We start from the raw sequence: 19,175 nt of genomic DNA on the forward strand, positions 1-19,175 counted from the left end.
TTGTGTCGCCGAATCCGCGCGCGTCGTTTTCAGACAGTCACAGACACGAGAGTCGTGAGTCTTTTCTTGTGATCAAGTACGAAGTTATTCGTGATTCTAGACCTGAAATAGAATTGAGATTCCACGTGACCGGCTCGATGGGCTGGGCCGTCTGAGACGGCTTGAATTACGAAGCATTCACGATTCATGAATAAATTATTATGTTTGAATCATTCGTGATTCATATAAGTTAACGTTAACGTTATATGCTCTAGAAGAGACCCTTTTGTGTGGGCAAAAGACATTCACGATACACAATTCCAATTGTGAATCATCTCCACACATTCACGATTCATCATATACCACTCACGGTTGCTCGTTCCTGCCTCCGCGACCATCAGCAGCAACAACGGCGGTCATGGTAACATCATTAGCTTCGGCATCATCTTCGGACATGGCCGCCGCATCGTCAACATTTAACGAAGCTGGGCCTTCCTCGTCCGCCGCATCGGATGCCAAGAAGCTTGCCATCAGCTCCAATCTCATCTCTGTGCTCAAACCAGCCAAGGTCTTTTCACAATACGTCACCAAAGGTACGTCGATCACCTCGGCGTCGTTTGATGATGCGGGGTTTCAGTGCATTACTTCCGGCGAAGACGATTTCATGCACGTTTACGACGCCAAGTATGGCCTACATGTCGCCAAAATTCCATCACAAAAGTACGGCGTCCATCTCACACGCTTCACTCATGACAAGGACTCGGTCATCTATGCATCGACAAAGGAAAACAACGCTATACGGTACATGGATCTCAAGACTAAAGCATACATGCGCTATTTTGAGGGACACGAGAACAAGGTGGTCACGCTTCAGATGGCACCCCAGAATGACACCTTCTTGTCCGGCAGTGTCGATGAGGCGGTACGGTTGTGGGATTTGAGGACACCCAAATCGATGGGACTCATGAACATTCAAGGGCATCCGGTAGTGGCCTACGATCCGACGGGCAAGGTGTTTGCCGTATCCAAAGACGAGCGTTCGGCAGTGTTGCTGTACGACGTTCGCAAGTTTGATCAGATGCCATTTCTTGTGGTCCATCTTGACGATTCGGCAGCACTGTCCAAAGTGTCGATGCCGCCGAGGATGCCAATTATCACTTCGCTTACATTTACCAACGACAGCCAGTACCTGCTGCTGGGCACATCAGGCGACGTACACTATGTCATTGACACCTTCTCGGAAGGCGATCTGGTGGTCGCGAGATTGATAGGACATGAAGGACTTGAAAAGGCATCCGGAACGTCGATAGGCATGGTGGCCGAAGCGGGCATCAGCGGTCAGGAGATATGCTGGACACCAGATGGAAAGTGGGTGCTCTCGGGATCAGCCGACGGTTCAGTCGTGTTTTGGTCCATCGATCTCGAAGAAGCCAGTCGGAACGAGTTTCGCAACCTGCGACCACGCTACAAGCAGTCAGCTCACGATGGTGCCAGCCGTGTCCTAGCTTTCAACCCAAGATATGCACGTGAGTACAACACTGTCAACTCTGGCCATCTTGGCTCGATCGACCGGAGACTGACTAGACATCCTTTCACCTTCTCCTGTTCTGTCCCCCCCACTTGATGCATACCGGCAGAGTTTATGAGTGCGGGTGCTGAAGTAGCTTTCTGGCTACCGGACTTGCCGGAAGAAGTGTAAAGGAAGACCACAACCCCATTCTCAGACAGCATAGCGGCATCTTCTGCAGAACTGAACAGCAGCATCGTACTAGTAGAGCAACTGTGAACACGATCTGGAAATTGATGTGGATATGGTACACGGTAGGTACATGGCCCGTGGCAAACTAAAATGGATGTTAGACCTTCGAGTAGAACATTGATTTTCTCACCGCGTGCCGTTTAAGCTGCTCCGTGCGCTGGAGCCGTGATCTGCAGGGGTATTTTTTTGCGGCAGGGTTCGCCGAGCTGAATTCACGATTCGTGATTGCCCAAGCAAAATAGGGAGACCAGAGGCTTCTGGCCAAGCGGCGGGAAACATCACGAGCCGTGAATCACGAATGCTGCGGGTAAAGACCAAGTTTCGCATCGTGAATTCACAGTCACCAGTGGTGTGTCTGCGAAGAACCACGAATATTGGCCAGGCGTGAGGGTGTATGAATCGTATCTTCGATCTGTGAGTCAAGCTAAGTTAGCTTCGCCCGTCGCGCCCTTTACACTCACGACTCACGACTCGTGGACTTTTGCTTGGAAAAATTCACAGATTCGCGATTCTTGATTCGTGACTCGCGATTATAGGCACGGAAGTTTACAATATCACGAATCAAGTTTGTGTGTTTCAAGTCGGGAGTAAAGCTCGAAAGAAGTGTGCATTTTTCAGCTCGACAGGGCATTTACCCAACGTGCAAGCGTGAAGATGTGTGTGCATGCAGAAGGACAAAGAGCAGCCGCTTGGCCTGGCACGTTGCGCTTTGTCTTGCCCACTCGCAAAGCGTTGTGGCTCCCTTCCTGCAGATGAAGGTTCAGAAAGGTTGGTTGGTAGTGCACGTTAACAAGTCGCTCTTCCTTTCGACCCCCTGTTACCTTCTTCTCCATTGCCTCACCGATCTGTCTCTCAGATTCTTCGCCACCGCATCGTGATACTGTCACTGTAGGCGAATCCGATCTCCGGCCAGCCGATCGCCACTTTCGGAAGGCTACCGATAGACGTGCGACTGGCGATTTGCCACCGCATTCGAGAACAATCCAGCTCTCGTGCTTGGTTCTGATTGACGACGCATCACGCCATCAGTCAAGAAAGCTCTGGCTAGCTTTCAACAACGCGCGCGCACCATGCTATCTCAGATTGCCTCGCGCGCCGGACGCGCCATGAATTCGACTGTTCACGTCGATTGGTCGCTCTACGGAGGTGCGGAATCCACTTCGCCACCATCCGTCTGCCAATCGACTCAGTCTAGCAGCAAGCCCAGCAGCGGCCGACCAGGCTTGCGTTCCAAGGTGTCGGCCTACTCGTCTACCTCTTCTACTTCGTCATCGACGCGCAATTCGCGTTCCTCTTCCCCCGTCTCTTCAGCCGTAGGCGATTCGTCCACCTCGTTCACGTCCGACGATGATGACAGCCTTGTCGACCAGCACAACAACAAGAGCACGGGCACCGCACAGCAGGATGAGCTCGATGACAAGCCTCTCCTTTCGGTAGCTGCCAACGACTGCACCATGATGCTTTCTGGTAGTACGGTCAAGCAAAGCATCGTCACTGTCGATGGCAAAGCTTGGCTGCCCGCTATCGTTCCGCTTGATACGCAAAGCACAAACGACTTTTTGTGGATGCATACCGAAGAGCCGCACCGCTCGCGCCGCATGGCCATACTCAAGGCGCACCCTGAGGTCAAGCGATTGATGGGCTACGAGCCGCTCACCAAGTACGTCTCGTTTGGCGTATTGGTGCTGCAGCTTTGCGTTGCCATTTACCTGTCGCAATGCACTTTGTTGCATCCGTTCTCTTGGCAATTTTTGCTGGTTGCCTATGCGATCGGAGGTACAGCCAACCAAAACACATTCCTCGCCATCCACGAGATCACGCACAACCTAGCGTTCCGTGGACTGCGCGCCAACCGTCTGTGGGCCATCCTCGTCAACGCCGCGATCGGCGTTCCGTATGCGATGGCATTCAAACCGTACCATCTGGAACATCACAAGTACCTCGGAGAAGATGGAACGGATACGGACTTGCCTACGAAATTCGAAAGCGTCGTGCTTCGCAACGTGTTAGGGAAGGCCTTCTTCGCCACGTTCCAGATCTTTTTCTATGCACTTCGACCCGGCTTTGTTCGCGCGCAGCGACCCACTATCTGGCATTTGCTCAACATCACCTTTATCCTCTTGTTCAACACGCTGCTCGTGCGCACGTTTGGCTGGACGCCGTTGATCTACCTGTTGGAATCCTCGTTTTTCGCAGGCTCACTTCATCCATGTGCAGCGCACTTTATCGCCGAACACTACATGTTTGGTGGTATCCAACAGGAAACTTGGTCGTACTACGGCGCACTCAACATTCTAGCTTACAACGTCGGATACCACAATGAACACCACGATTTTCCCAGTGTGCCATGGACACGCTTGCCGCAACTCCGAAAAATCGCCCCAGAATTTTACGATTGCCTGCCTAGACACACGAGTTGGCCTATGGTCACTGTCAGGTTCATTCTCGGCAACGATAGCGGTTTGTGGGCCAGAGTCAAGCGACCTAATCGCGACGCGGCTAGAGCCGCGAACAAGTCTCGATAGACTCGAATGTAAACACCTCTTTCTCTACACTCTGCATACAATCATGGCCTCGAGTTAGTTACAAAGCATGTGCATCTGGCGTTGGACATGATCGCGCATACGCGTTGTGAGCAGATGATAGGCTTATACAAAAGCAGCTCACAGTCGCCAACCAAGCGCTTCCAATCAGACTACTGGAAGGAAAACGAAACAAGAAACGTTGGGTAAAAATCATAACAAAACAGGGGAGGAGAACCGAAAAGCGAGGAGGCTGGTTGGACGTCCAGTGGTTCACTACGCCCAAGGTGCGGCGATAGAGGGAGGAAAGAGCGAGACGGCAAGGATTGAGAGGAACGCAAGGGGGTTGGTATCGAGTTGTTCGTAAAAGAAGAGAGGAAGAGAATGTGCGGGGTAAATGTGGTATGGAATTGCACCGTGTGCTAAAGGATCCAAGCGGCAGCACCGACGACAGTGATCGCCACAGCTGCGATAGCACGCAATTTTGCGGTATCTACCATGTCAAACTGTGCGCCTGAGTTGGACACAGCCGTGGCACTTGTCGATGATCTTGCGCGAGTATACGTGGTTGCAGCGTTAGGAATGGTCGAGATACTTCCATCCAGGATCGAGACGGTATTAGAACCGGTAAAGCCACCGGGAACACCGGTGCTGATGCCTGCGGGAGGGCCCGTGGTGGGAGTAGCTGCCGAAATCGCCTGCGAATAGTGAGTGAGGAGCGAAGCAAGCGTCGCCGACTGCTCAGCGTTTGTTGCGACATAGTATGGAGACTGTGTACCAGGAACGGCAGCGCCAGGAGTAAAGACGATAGGAGAACCGGTCGAGAGGCCACCCAAGCCTGCTGGGAACGTGGCAACAGATTGTCCATTACCGACTATGTGTTGTCAATAGCATTCATAAAGCAGTGCGAGAATAGGGTGTCAGTACGTCATACATTTGAGCTAACGCAAAGCGGCTCGCACAGCAGAACAGGCGGCTTACCATTGATGGAGGCAGGAACACCAGCGGTAGCCTGGGCTTCAACAATTGTCGGCGCCAACACAGCAGCGAGCGCAAGTGTCAATGCCGCTGCAGCACAGACTGAGGAGCTAGTCGACTTCATTCTGAAGAAATTGTGGTGTGGGGTGTGAGACTAAGCCAAGTGTTGCAGATGCTCGTCTGAGTGTCAAGAACGCTATGTGATGACTAGGTGGCTTGGTGAGTTGAAACTTTTGTCCCTAAAACCAGTCGATATGAGCAAGAAACGTGCCTGTAGCTGTGACCGAAGTTCTGTGTCAAGGACAACGTATGTACAAAAGGTGCAGGTATAGGTGGGTATCCGTGATGATGGTGAAGAGATACAGTGCAAGACTTGACACCAAAGGCAGATGACCTACTGTATAGTAGTGAGTGCTCGGCAACGCTGGTGTGCACTACTGCCTGCTGCTGCTTCTCAAGTTGCCAAGGTGCGGCTGCATACGAGCGTGTGACGCACGACGCCAACTCTGTCACTGTGTGTAGCAGAGCAACTCACCACTGCCAAAAACGGAGGCGCGGTTCTGCCAAAATACCCACGCCAGACGAAGACACGAGAGATATTCCCCGCAATTTCAAAATTTGACTGGTTTGGCGCTAAAACTCTGATGATTTCCCTCGCGCAGCTTCACGAAAATCACGAATTAACGCCCAATTTCGAACACAGCCGATTCAGTCACGAGTGATTCATGATTCACGGTCAAAGCCACAGAGCGTTATATCACCCAACACTTTTCACGCAGAGGCTCTCTTGAGTGTTCCTAGCCTATAACGGCGTTGACGCTGCCGAGCCAATTGATGATCGACGACAACGACTTATCTGCGGTTATCAAACACTCGTGACTGTCCACTGGCACAAGAACAACAAGCGTGTTGGGATTTCATTCTTCTGATCTTGTATCTCTATCGCTGTAAGCCGCTTGGTCTTTCTTCATCCTTCGTACAGCTTCACAGTCACAGTGGCGTGGGCAGAGGGGCCTGTGCAACGTGATCAGCATGCGGATTCAACCCACCTGCTGAACCGGCTACGCCAGTCGCTTTGAGCTCTGCCAACCACTTGTCCTTCTCGTTTGCCAATTTCGCCGCTTGGATAGCCAACCACTTGTCATGGCTGAAATACACGTTGACCCAAAAGAGGATCGACATGACCATCAATACGGCCAGCGTCGAGCCCCACTGGTACAGCCCTTCGTCACCGCGAACACGTCCCAGCTCGAACGCATCGTAGCACGCCTTTTCGAGCGCTAGCGAGAGCACTTCGGTGCTAAACTTGGTACGGACACGTTCCTTGGCCGCAGCGGAGATCTGCTCTCGATGCGAGGACGAAAGGCGAAGCAACGCAGTGATTGAAACGGCCCAGATGGGAGCGGAAGCATGACGAAGAAGACCTGTGCCGTTCGAGAGGTTTGTGGGTTCGCCTGTGGACGAGAGTGCGAGGTCGACCACAGTTTCGACCGGTCCACCAGTGTTGGTCGCGAGCACCGGAACACCGCATGCCATGGCTTCGAGCGGCACGATTCCGAAATGTTCGTCTGTGGGAGTGTATAGTAGAGCCCTGGTGGCTGGGTTGAGCAGAAGCGTGTGGATCAATGCCATCGGTAAGGAGGGCAGGAAGATCACCGAGGCTTTCGCGAGCTTGTCGGCTGCAGGCGCTGTAGTGGGCGTTTCGAATGCCTGGCGATGGTAGCTGAGCGTCACGGAGGACAAACCAAGCTCTTGCGCCTGGGTTTGCAACTCGTTGAGCGTCGCGACATTGTCACGGACGCGCTTGTCGTATCCACCCACCAGCACCAGCCTTAGCGATCCCACACTGTCGCCGTTGGTGGCAGTGGCAGCAAGCTCCTTCTGCGCAATGGCGAAAGCCTCCAAAGCCAGTGCCACATTCTTTTTCGCCTCAAATCGGTTGATCGAGAGCAGGGTCGTCTTGCTCTCGTCCTTGCAGAACTTGGCAATGGAACCTCGTATCGGGTCGCCCATTTGCTTTGCCTCGGTCTCGAGTTTTTTGAGCGCCTGCTCCACCCTCTCCGGCTTGAACTGATCCATTTCCACGCCTGGATAGCACACCCTGGGCTGCCTCCTGAGACGGAAGAAGGACTTGACGAATTGAGCCGAGGTGAACTCGGAATTGACCAAGATCTTGTCGGAATAATCGGTGGTGCCTTCTTCGAACAGGTCAAATGGTATGCGATACAGTTTGCGCAAGACCGATGGACCCGACTCGCCTCTGGCATGTGCCCTTTGCATCGCAATCGAGTTGCTAATGTCCTTGTCCGGAAAGTGGCAGTAATAGACGACGCGCGTCGCCAGTATGATCTTGAGCCACGGAATACCCGCGGGTAGCTGGTCGAAGAAGAACAGATCGAATCCAGGAATGGGGGGCGAAGAGGTCATACGTTTCGAAACAAAGCGTGGCATAGTACCAGGATAGTTGAACAGGGTAACTGCGAGGATGAGCTGGAAAACGAGGCTCATCTGCTGCAAGATGGCACATGGAAGATGGAAGCCGCCAAGCAAAGAGCGCGGTATCGCGGTACGCATCACTTGTACCTTGAGCGTTCCATCGCGTGTAGCCTCAAAGCAATGACGCGGATCGTGATGCGAAGTGAAAATGACCACCTCGTGCCCAAGTTGTTGGAGTGAGAGTGCAGCGTCTACCACCAGCTTTTCAGCTCCACCGATGCCAAGGTCAGGATGGACGAAGCCGATGCGCAGCTTTTTGCGTGGCGAATGCACCGAGTTAGCCACAGCGGCTGACTGCCGATCGAGAACCATGGTGAAGGATAATACCAGCGGATGCAAGGACAAGAGCCGATCCAAAGCAACACGGTGGAGAAGACGGAACCAAACGTCAAGTCGTGAGTCGACCGTGCGCGTGTTGTTCTTTGTGTCCAGTTCCTCTCTTTACGTCGCCGGCGAATCGTGAATTCGTGATTCACGACGATTCACGATTGGTTTCGATGCCACAATTGGTTTTCGATGCACGTTTGTTTCTCCCTCCACGCCGCTTAAAATCTGGTAACAAAAGCTGAGGCTGCATCAGACGTTCCCCCCGCAAGTCGAGCGCTTCGGCTTTCGGATTTCCTTCCACTCATTCGTGATTCTGATTCACGATTGTATTCACGATTTACGATTTTTGGCTCAGCAAACCTCCACAACCTTTTTGGTTACCTCACTTGACGTGACTTTGTAGGCCACCACGGCTTGCCTCGTTGCACCATCTCGTCAACATTCGTCGTTGTCAACAGCGAGGGAGACGTCGGTGAATAACATCACAATGCCACCGAAGAAGGCTTCAGGCAGCTCAACCTCTAAAGCGAGCCATGCGATCCGTGCTGCAGCGCTACTCTCGAAAGCGCGGGCACAGGCATCCTCTTCGCCTGCCGCCCACGCTCGATCCAGCTCCACGCCCTCCCCCACCAAACCTGCCACTTCCTTCACCAGTATATCATCAAAAGCAACATCATCGTCAGTAGCATCTCCCGCGGGTGAGAAAGCTATGTCACTGCCAGATTTGCTCAAGACACTCTCGTCGAAAGGTGGTCTTCCCCTGCGAGACGCCATGGCGGTCGCGGGCAAACTCATCAATGCACGTGCTAATACTCCATCCTCTCTGGCTCACATCTCCCTTATCATGCTGCAAGATATCGGGATAGAGTCGGAAGAAGATCGTAAGCGAACTGTTCTCGCTTTTAAAGGCAAGAAAGCTGCGGGTATAGTCTCCTCTTCTCCTTCCGGCGGCGTTGCGGCTTCAACAAAAGGGACAAACGCGATGGGGCTTGCACTGGATTTTGGCGCAAATCGCAAGCGTCGACGAATAGCAGAGGACGATGAAACACTCAGTCGAGAGTACGGCAACATGAAAGCGCTAGATGATCGTCCCGGATCTTGTCGACGGCCTAAACTCGAGATCGAATATACGTTCAACGAGATCCTCGACCAGACGCTCCTGCAAGGAAGATACGCCGTCGTCAATCGTGCGCCCGTCATGACCGTCTGGGCCACCATCCTGCTGGAAAAGCTCAACTTCAGTCGTCCCGAAGCCCTGAGTTTAGCTCACTGCTACGTCAACTACACTAGTACCATGCGAGGCATTAGTCTCGGTATCATCCCAGCAGCAGAAAAGGAGCGCGCGGTGCACATTGTCGGACCCAATCAACCACATTTCGAACTCATGGGGGTCAAGATCCCCGTGATGCAGATGCAAGACGGTTCGTATCGAGGTATCAGTGCTGGCGAAGTGGTGGGGCCGGAAAAGGCCTTCAACTACATGCGTCGATCCATGGCTCAGACGCTCTCAAGCGTGGTGGGCGCGCTCACATTGTTGGCCGACAGCTTCATGGAGCCGATACAGGAACAAGAAGGAAGCCAGACGGACACGAAAACAGAAGCGATGAAATACGGTGCAGATCTGCTCAACTCGCGTGGGTACGATCTGTATGCCGAATTCCGACCATCGACGTCGGGGGAATGGGGCAAAAAAGGAAGGCTATGGTACGATAAGGTCCTCGCTTTGCGGCGTGGATATGAGTCAGACTGGGTGAAATGGAAGGACAGAGAGGCACGGCTGGAAAAGGATGGGCCGCTGGAAGAAGACTGGAGTGAAGACGTAGAACGGCTGGTTCAACAAGAATTGGCAGAGCAGCAGAAGCAACAACAAGCAGCGGACGTAGCCAATTCAGAGGATCCCAAGAACGACGCTCGCTCTGTATCTAGCATCACCGCTATCGGCGACTAGATGAAACTACACTATTTTGTCATTCATGTTTGGAGAGGGATTGCATTTACTTTTCCTGATGCTGCGAGCGGTCTGCTAGCCGCTGTCGTGCGCCTGTCATGATGATTGATGGATGCCGCCAGACGACCGAATCGAACAGGTCAAAAGGTCAGCAATCAGCAATCTGCAGCTTCTTTTGTCTTTGCACGCCTCAGAAGGCAGTCACCTACGATCTTTGGCGCGATCCACGTAGCCCGAGAAAGCGACGTGACTCGTCTGTGCAGATGCTCTCTCCTGGTGAGCAGCGGTATCAGAGGGAGTGCTACTTCCCAGACCTACACCTGGCTTGTAAATCTTGGTTTCAACAATATCGGTGCGGCCATCGCGTTTCGCGCCGAGACCTTGGCCTCGTGACCATCCCATCATGGCGAGAAGCTTGCTGCCGATATTGTCGCTGTCGATGGGCTTCTCCGGCGCAGACTGTGGCATCATATCGTGCGCGGCTGGGGCTGCGACGATGGCCTTCGGGCCAGCAAAAACCTTGCTTCGATTACTGGCATCCTTGTGCTTCGAGGGCGTATCTGCACCAAACACGGCTCGACGTTCCGAGGCACGGTCTCGGTACATCGGCGTCGAAGGAGGAGGCTGGACTTGTTCCGAGCTCAAAGGGTCAAAACCTAGTGATGCGACATCAATGACTTGGGTCACGTCAGACGACAAGGGTTTATCGAAGACCGACTCAAGCTTTCTCGTCATCGCCTGTCGACACGTCTCGATACTGGCGAGATTGTGCTTGTGCAGCTGCGACTCGTTCTCGTGCCGATGAAGCGTATCGACGCTCTTGAATTTGCGTTGGCACAACAGACAGGCGATCCGTTCGAGATCCTTGTAGTCGCAGCTGGCCAGCTCAGCATCTGCGAGGGATGATTTTGAATCAGTCAATGTCAGAGTGCTTGGGCTTGGTGAAGTTTCGGACTGCGATGTTTGGGTTGCGTGCAGCTCGGATTGCTTGTGATTCCATCTAGAAATGTCATTGGCAAATCGCTTGTTGGCAGCGGTTGCAGAAACTTTGGGAGCGGCACTTTTGCTCGGCGATGCTTCCTGAGTTGCTTTGTTTGATGACTGACTGCTTGGATCGGTTCGCGGCATTCGCCAATCCTCCCACGCTGTTGATCGCCTCGCTGCTTGATCGAACCAAGGCGCTTGCCTCTGGACATCAGGTGACCTGGATCTGCACCGTGTTTGATCACGATCGCGCTTTTCGTCCTGAATGCCTCTTCCGTAGTCTGAATCGCGTTCTATGTATCTTGATTGGTGCGAGCGTGTTGACGAGGACGCCAGAGACGTTGACGATGCTTGTGACAAGGATGCATCGTGCTCGTGCTGACATGACAGCGTACGGGCAACGGAAAGGAAGAGGACAAGATCAACATCCATTCACAAGAAAAGACAGCTGAATCCAGACAGCTTGCATTGAAACGCGGGTTCTCTTGCGGAGGCAGCTTCTTGTGTGAGATTGTTGAAGAGCCTTGAGCTCAGCGACAAATGTGATGTCGCCCTGCCGTTGGTGTCTGCCACAAGGCGCGACCGAGAGTATCTCTCGTTGGTCTCGTCCAGCATGCACTTACTGTTGGGCGGCGAAATGATGTACTGCTTGACAGATGCTCGTCGCTACCAAGCGAAATTTTCTCTAGACCGTGTCCACTTGTCTGCTGTGAAGGCTTGCTCAGCAGGCCGGGCCTCGAGGGAAGATTTGTCATCTTCCGCGCATGTGATACTGCTTGTATAAAGGCCGTTGTACGGGACGCAGCTGCATCGCTCCTCCGTGTGTTGTTGGACCTTGGCTCAAGGTGACGGTGGGAGTTGATGGAACAGCCTCAGCCTCTCGCCAGCAAGCACGCTGGGTCACTCGTGACTGGGTGGAAGCCATATATATACGTGTATGTCAGACTGCAGGGTCCCCAGCATATTCGCGATTCAAAATCCTCAAAGACAACAAATCGTGAATCCTGAATAACTTAGTGATAACGAAATTGTGAATCAAATAAACACCAAAAAAATCACGACGTAATTAAGTCACAGTCGACGCACAACGGTATATCGTGTAATGTTATGTTTTGTAGATGATTGTTGCGAATTCACGATTGAGCTGAATTAGCCGCTCACGCTGCCAAAACATGATTTAGCAGCAGCAGTCACAGTGACGAGTTGTCTATACTACCGGCTCGCTCCTCGTGTCAATCTCCTCCTATTCTTCTTTCTCATCTTGCTCCATCACCGGATTCGCACAGTCTCATACTTGCGGACAGGAACAACACGCACCTCTGCTACGCCTTGGTGCATTCGCAAAAGTCTCACCTTGCTCCCTGAGCTCACTCATAGGATTCAGCATAGCCTCATCTTCCCGACATTCGCGTTCATAATTTTGGCTACCATCACACAAGCAGGTAGCAACGTCATACTCGACTCAAAATCCTGCTGCTCATTGTTCTTAGGGCTCATAAGCGGCTACATGCCCTTCACCGTGCCGTCGACTTCGCAATGTTCGCATTTTAGCTGCACCAACACTCTTCCGGGAGACCGATCATCTGTCCAACTTCGCCTTGACATTCTACTTTAATAGAAGCCCGCCATGCACGTCACACAGAGAAGTGCTCGGGCTACAACTGCTGTCCCGCCTTCGGCCTCAGCCTCAGAAGCGCTCGGACGAGGTGCGAGTTCCAATGCACCAGCAGGCATCGCAGGGATTGGCGCAGGTAGACCAGGTGCAACTACATCTTATCGCTCCTTTGCCTCCGCAGACCATCGCGCACATCACGACTACAAGACTGCTCCCCACCGCAATGCATTCGACTCAGCACAACCCCCAGATGTCTCTCAAGCGTACGGAGATTTGCCGAGCGCGCAGTCTACATCTCCCTTCGATACCCAGTCTCGTGCAGTTGACGTCACCACTTCGCCCTCCTCTTCTTCGCTGCACTCCTCCCAATCTATGCAACCTCTTCTAAAAACATCCATCGACTCTGCAGCTTCCGTGTCGGCGAACTCCTCTTCCAGCTCAAATTCGCGTGCCATTTCCGAGGCGGAGCTTTTGGCCTTCATAGAGCAGAAACGCACCGAGGCAACAACAGTGAATGTAGGCAAACAGTCAAAGCTCCCCCCCAACTATGGGCGTGATCGTGGTGTGCAGTCCAAAAGCGCTATTGATAGCTCCAATCCACTAGATACCCTGGACCTGTGTCATAAACGCATCGACCGTGTAACCGATGTGTTGGTAGACAGCATGAAAGATCAAGTCGTCCGACTCGCCATCGGCTACAATCACCTCACCCGGCTACCGGACACCTTTGCCGAGCTCAGCAACCTCCGATACCTCAATATTCGTGCCAACAACTTTGCTCACCTTCCCGATTGCGTCACCAAGATGCCCAACCTCGAAATACTGGATCTGAGCCGCAACAAGGTTCGCAAGCTGCCCGAACTTCCTGGTCGTCTTCTTGCACTGCGTGTGTTGTCCATGAACGCCAACCGCTTGACCGAGCTGCCCTCGTGGATTGGAAAGATGAAGCATCTTCGCATTCTCAAGCTCGACAATAACCCGCTTCAGTGGCCACCACCTCACATTTCCAAGATGCCCAATGTGGCCCCACCCAAACCACCTTCTTCTTCAGGTAGCTCGTCAGTAGCTGAGCGCGAGAAAGTCAAGCGCTTCGAGGACCGCCAGATGCTCGTCTGGATTGCCAAACTGCGATCTTGGATCAACGACCCTGCCAATCAACCACAGCGATCCGAAGTGAAAACATCAGAGCAACAGACTGCTACCGAATCCAAGTTTCGAGCGCAGGAATCATCTGAGGTTAGAGCTCAGGTTGACAACACCCCAAGCACGGAGCACGCCGATTTCCCCCCCTCACAATCCGACGGTCTCATGTCGCTTCAAGTCCAAGTGCCGCAAAGCCTATCAGACCGTACGCTCAGACCCGATGCAGCCGAGATCATGCCGAGTGATGCACTTCAGACAAGTTCAGCGAGCACTGCACCCATCGAAGCACACGCCTTGTCGCCCGGACTGCTGCCTTCCCTCGTTCCACGATCGCAGAATGTCGATAATGACTCCACACAAGCTGAGGGCACAATCTCCTCGACTTTGAGAGGCGTATCCAGTCTCCATTCTGCTCAGCAGCGCATGTTAAACTCCCAGACGCCATCAACATCCACAGCAGAAGCGAGCACCGACCATCAGAGCAGACTCGCAGGTCGCATTGTACATGAAGACAGAGACGCGCGACAACATGCTCGCAACAACTCGCACTCCGTTGCTCAGGACATTGTTGCCACTCACCAGATGGAGAGTCGTCGATCTCTCAAGAGCAAGAAATCTCTTCCTGACCTGCGCAAAAGCCACCAAGACATCTTACAGGAGAGGAGAGACGCGCTCGCCGACTTGAACCCACCAGACTCTGCACAGCAGTCAAACCATCAGAAGCTAGATGATTCAAATCAGGACTATGGCTGTTTGTCTGGACCGTCATCTTCCGCCTCTATACCCACTGCCATAGCAGTCGCTGCCGATAATACCGATGCACCATCAACATTACCGCATAACGCCGTCACACAGCTCTCGGATAAGAAACCGTCGTTGCAAGCACGTCGCGTTGCCAGACCAAGTTTGGGGAACGGCTTGGTGTCATCATCGGATCGGCAAGGCTACGAGAGTGCAATGTCCGGGCCGCTCAACGCACCACAATTAAGTGTAACAAATCAGGGCGGCGGACTTCGCAAATTGAGTCTGCCCACGGTGGGTGCAACACAGGCAGCTGCCGAGGCTGCTGCTGCGGCGCTTGCTGCTCGGCATGGCTATAATCACTCTCCCGCACGCTTCGACGCCGGCCACGGAAGGGTGGCGTCAGATCGAGGCGACAACAATTGGCCGTCTCGGTCAGGGTCGCCCACTGTCAATGTTCCGTGCACCGCAGCGGACCAGGAGCGAAATAGCTACTTCCGACGTCTATCCACATTGTCACCATCGACCATCTCAAAAGCGGTACCGGTGCCTGTGCTCAAGTTCGTCGACGGTACGCGCGGTGTTCTCTTTGCTCTTTCACAGATCCATGCAGCGATTGGCCAATTCATGACGCCTGTCATCGACGAACGCATATCTAGCCAGTTCCACCGACTTCTCGACATTTCCAACGGCTCGGTAGCCAATCTGATCAATGCATTGGACCGATTCGATTCGCTCTCGCGTCGCGGCACGCCCGACCCGAGCGTGATTCGTGGTGTTTTGATCACCTGCAAGGACTCGGTCATCACCTTCCGCAAGCTTATCAGCGTGCTCCAACTTCAGCTTCGTGCGTTGCAGAGCAGCTCGGATGTTCGCTATGCGCGGACTCTGCTCCTCATGCTGTATGGCAGCATGGCCGAAGTGAGCAATAGTTGGACCGAGATGGCGCCACTGGTCGAAGCAGTGCAACCCTACCTCACGCAAGCAGATCTCGAGAGCGGCTCGCCAGCATCTTCGGAGGCTGTCAATACTGGCACTTGTGCTTTGGTAGCTAACGAAAAGCCGACGCCAACATCCACGCGTTCAGGCACGTTGCTTCAAAAGAGCATCAGCAACAACAGCAACGGCTCGACATCTGTGTTGCCAAGTATCGCAGAGGCGTCTACGCCGACCCGTGCCGGAAGTCGGCCGTACATAGCGCGAGGGCCTAGTCGACGCCGTCATGCTGGCTCTTTCAGCGCTCAGGATCTGGCCCAAGGTGCAGCGATGACGCCCAGTACCAGCAATCAGCCTCCTTTTAACCTCGAAGATCTACAGGCTGCGTCTGCCTACAACACGCCAGCGCGTGGTGCAAGAAACCGCCGTCAGGGGAGCATGGGCAACAGCGCAAGCAGCGCTGCCGCATTTGCCCACTCCGACACGTCCGACCGCAGCGCTGTGGTGGATGGGATCCAGTCAACTGCACCAAGCACACCTGGCGGCAGCGCTTCAACCACACCCGCGCTACGCAACACGTACGCTACACCAGGCGCAATGAGCACACCTGCCTCATCGAGACAGAAGCGTTCCGGCTCTAACGCCAGCTCGGCGATGGAAACAGGTACCCCGCCGGCTACTGGTACAACCAAACGCGCATTGCCTGCTGCTATGACTTCGTCAGTAAACGCGGCAACAGCTGTCGTGCCCACAGCGGCGGGAAGCAGACTGCGAACTGCAGTGTCGGACCCCAAGATCACGATCGATGATCATCTTCTCGAGATGGTCGACAACATCACCAAGTTGTCGGCACGTGTCTGGTCGCTGCTGTTCGAACATCTCCGTTCGGCGGGTATCGACGATCCGTCTACAACTGCGTCTGAGCCTTCACCGGTCGAGGATCAGCCGGGCCTAGCATCAGATGAAGCGCAAGGACCTGAATCTGACGGCGAAAAGGATGTCACGCAAGACAAAATCGCTGCTGATGCAAGCGACGAGCTTGCTCAAAAACTTCGCGAGTTGCGAGAGCTTGCACAGATTACCGACGACCTTACCTCGCAGCTGAGATCAACGTATTTACGAGCTCGTGAGGAGGAGCAGCGAGGGATTTCGATCAACGAAGATGTTGTGGCGGACTCGCAAACAGCTGTAGAGAGCGATGCATGGCCCAACTCGGAAGCGATCGAGGAACTCAGAGCCACGCCGGCGATCACAGCAACGTCGCCGGACAAAATCACACCAGCGACAGCCACAGAGCTCTTTGACGATTCGCACCAATTTGTGCGCGCGATCGTCAACACTTCGACGCTCATTAAGGCGATCAGCATCTCACACGAGTTTCCAAGGGATGTTAGGAGGTTGTTGGGTCAAGTGGCTCAGGCGTGTTCGAATTTGACGGTGTATTTGTTGTGGTTGAGTCCGAGTAACGTTGCGTAAGCACAGGACGGGACAGGGGAACAAGCTGGTAAGGAGAGAAGGGGTGACATCCACAACTTGGCTCTTGCAATCTGATGTGCTGTGTTGATCTCGGAATGGGACGATGAGCGTGTGCATACGTGTTCGAGATCAGATGGAGGAGAATTTTGTTCAGACCATGACGATGCCGTTACCGGAACCTACTTCGGCTGGATTGATGGCGGCGTTTCGGATCAATTGTTCGGCCAAGCGCTTGACGTCGTCGTCGTCGGTGTGGGCAGCGCGTTTCGCCATGGACCTAGCGTAAGCCTGGACGGGATCCAATTCGGCCTCGCCTGGTCTGGCGCCCATTCCGCCAGCGACAGGTTTGGTCCTCCAGTTGAACAGATAGAACCTCAAGAAGCCATCTCCTGGGCCGAACTTCTGTTGCTGCAGAAACAGCGCGTTGTCCATCACAGTGACGCAGTTGACCACGTCAAAGTCGTGATCGCGCGCGATAATCAGGAGCGTGTTAATGAGCAGGTTGAGACGCGTCTTGAGCGCAGTCTTGATGTGTGCAGGCTCGCTATCCCACGCAGCAACGCGCGCTTCGTCGGCAAGCTCGCAAGATGTCAGATTCGTCAGCGAGTTGCATTGCCATGCGGCCTTTCCGGCTGCCAGCGCCACAGCACGTTCCGAGCTTGGCTGCGAAGTCGACGCTCGTCCGGTCTCGGCGTCACAAACACCGGACGAATCAGAATCGCAATCGCAATCGCCCTGGAACACCACGTCCGTCGCGTAGTAGAAGAGGTACGCTGCATTCAGACTCTGGTGCTTGTCGCTGTCCAAAATGCTCGAAGGCAGCGAGTAGAACGCGAACATATCCGTGATTCGACCCTCGCTATTTTCGACCACATACGTCCACGTCACTTGCCCCTTCCTGCCCCGACCACCTTGACATGCTTCACCACGTCCACTGAGTAGGATGTGTTCAACCTCGTGGTCGCTGAATCGAGGAGCCATGTCGAACCGTCGCATATATCGACGCATCAGCTTACCCACTTGTGCCACATCGCGCCGCTCCATTTCCCTCAACCCGGGCAGGTTGGTCTTTGCGGGCAGCTCAAAGCGCTTGACATGCGCTTCCATCGACATGTTGTGCGGGATCGCCGAAAATCCAATCTCGGCCAACTTCTTGGCATTGATCGTTCGATGATAGTACCTCGAGCACGACACTGGAGTGGGCAGAACAGAACCGACCGTATAGATGGCGTGGAAGACGCCCGTAAGATGACACTGTCTCGTCACTTCCTTGATGAGGACGGGAGCCAGACGTTTGGATCGAAGCTTCTTGTGGACGCACAAGAAGTTGATCTCGGTTGATTGGTACGATTTCTCGCGCACTCTGAGCTCATGTGGAATTCCGCTGATGAAAGCGACCAGCTTCTTGGTCGAAGCAACGCGCACTCCGATGTGCCACGTCTTTTGGTAGCCTGGGTGCTTGAGCACCCAATGCAGGAATTCGGGGCTGTAATCGAATCTGAACGTGGCATCGTCGTCCTCGACATAGTTGGCGCTGAGCAAGTCGTAGACCTCCTTCAACTCGCCTTCGTTGTCAACGTCGATCATGACCCATTCAAAGTCGGCGGGCAACGGGTAAGGTTCCTGTCGAACTTGCTCGGGAGGTACACTGGCTTCTATGCTACCCTCTTGATCCGACTTGACCACTGGTGCGTCGGTGGGTTTCATCACGGGCTGTGTCTTCCAAAACTTGTGATCGGCAATCGCCTTTTGCGCCTTTTGCTTGGAATCTTGCGACTTGAGCATAGCATCGCGTTCCAGGTTCATCATGGCCATGACTTTAGCAAGGTTCGCTTTCGTGACCGCGTTGGCGGCAACCGAGCCGTGTTCGGCCTGTACGGCTCTTTGAACCTGGCTGACAACTTCGTCGCTGATCTTGCCTTCACGCGAAGAGCCAGATGCCAGAAGCTTGCCCTCTGAAGCGTCGGTTGGAGAACCGCCGAGACCCAGCTTTTTGCGCAGTTTGGCGGCGGCTTTGGACTTTTTCTTCTTGCGCTGCTTTGCCGTCAGACCGTCGGCGCCGGTAATTGCAGCCGTTCCTTCTTCTTCTTCTTCTTCGTCGTCGTTTTCCTGGTCGTCATCATCATCTTGTTCTTGCTCCTTTACGGGAGCGGTAGTTAGAGATGGTGATGGTGGAGCAATGCTGCTGCTCGCAGCTGCGGGCCGAGTGCTTGAGGACGAAGCCGATGCAGCAACGCTCGTATCCTGGCTCGTACCGGCGATACCTGACAT

The 19,175-nt window shown here is 53.8% G+C and overlaps 8 protein-coding genes across 8 annotated transcripts; 4 read left to right on the plus strand and 4 right to left on the minus strand.

Moving 5' to 3' along the window:
* Nucleotides 1–433: 433 nt before the first annotated feature.
* UMAG_12194 (WD-repeat containing protein SWD2) lies at nt 434–1,678 on the plus strand (the record flags this gene model as incomplete). Its single annotated transcript, XM_011390951.1, has 2 exons — nt 434–1,505; nt 1,617–1,678. The coding sequence occupies 2 exons, from the start codon at nt 434–436 to the stop codon at nt 1,676–1,678; spliced, it is 1,134 nt and encodes a 377-aa protein (XP_011389253.1).
* Nucleotides 1,679–2,808: 1,130 nt separating this feature from the next.
* On the plus strand, nt 2,809–4,263 carry UMAG_02651 (uncharacterized protein; the record flags this gene model as incomplete). The annotated part of the gene is made up of 1 exon (XM_011390737.1): nt 2,809–4,263. One exon carries the CDS (start codon nt 2,809–2,811, stop codon nt 4,261–4,263), a length of 1,455 nt encoding a protein of 484 aa, XP_011389039.1.
* A 419-nt stretch (nt 4,264–4,682) lies between these two features.
* On the minus strand, nt 4,683–5,362 carry UMAG_02652 (uncharacterized protein; the record flags this gene model as incomplete). Its single annotated transcript, XM_011390738.1, has 2 exons — nt 4,683–5,134; nt 5,242–5,362. 2 exons carry the CDS (start codon nt 5,360–5,362, stop codon nt 4,683–4,685), a joined length of 573 nt encoding a protein of 190 aa, XP_011389040.1.
* An 866-nt stretch (nt 5,363–6,228) lies between these two features.
* UMAG_02653 (GDP-Man:Man(1)GlcNAc(2)-PP-dolichol alpha-1,3-mannosyltransferase) lies at nt 6,229–8,046 on the minus strand (the record flags this gene model as incomplete). The annotated part of the gene is made up of 1 exon (XM_011390739.1): nt 6,229–8,046. One exon carries the CDS (start codon nt 8,044–8,046, stop codon nt 6,229–6,231), a length of 1,818 nt encoding a protein of 605 aa, XP_011389041.1.
* Nucleotides 8,047–8,548: 502 nt separating this feature from the next.
* UMAG_02654 (uncharacterized protein) lies at nt 8,549–10,009 on the plus strand (the record flags this gene model as incomplete). Its single annotated transcript, XM_011390740.1, has 1 exon — nt 8,549–10,009. The coding sequence occupies one exon, from the start codon at nt 8,549–8,551 to the stop codon at nt 10,007–10,009; it is 1,461 nt and encodes a 486-aa protein (XP_011389042.1).
* Nucleotides 10,010–10,210: 201 nt separating this feature from the next.
* On the minus strand, nt 10,211–11,748 carry UMAG_02655 (uncharacterized protein; the record flags this gene model as incomplete). The annotated part of the gene is made up of 2 exons (XM_011390741.1): nt 10,211–11,371; nt 11,617–11,748. The coding sequence occupies 2 exons, from the start codon at nt 11,746–11,748 to the stop codon at nt 10,211–10,213; spliced, it is 1,293 nt and encodes a 430-aa protein (XP_011389043.1).
* Nucleotides 11,749–12,620: 872 nt separating this feature from the next.
* UMAG_02656 (uncharacterized protein) lies at nt 12,621–16,904 on the plus strand (the record flags this gene model as incomplete). The annotated part of the gene is made up of 1 exon (XM_011390742.1): nt 12,621–16,904. The coding sequence occupies one exon, from the start codon at nt 12,621–12,623 to the stop codon at nt 16,902–16,904; it is 4,284 nt and encodes a 1,427-aa protein (XP_011389044.1).
* Nucleotides 16,905–17,054: 150 nt separating this feature from the next.
* Nucleotides 17,055–19,175, minus strand: UMAG_02657 (glycylpeptide N-tetradecanoyltransferase NMT1; the record flags this gene model as incomplete). Its single annotated transcript, XM_011390743.1, has 1 exon — nt 17,055–19,175. The coding sequence occupies one exon, from the start codon at nt 19,173–19,175 to the stop codon at nt 17,055–17,057; it is 2,121 nt and encodes a 706-aa protein (XP_011389045.1).

The sequence above is a fragment of the Mycosarcoma maydis genome, chromosome 6 (genome assembly GCF_000328475.2).
Source record: "Mycosarcoma maydis chromosome 6, whole genome shotgun sequence".
NCBI classification, from domain to species: Eukaryota; Fungi; Basidiomycota; class Ustilaginomycetes; order Ustilaginales; genus Mycosarcoma; species Mycosarcoma maydis.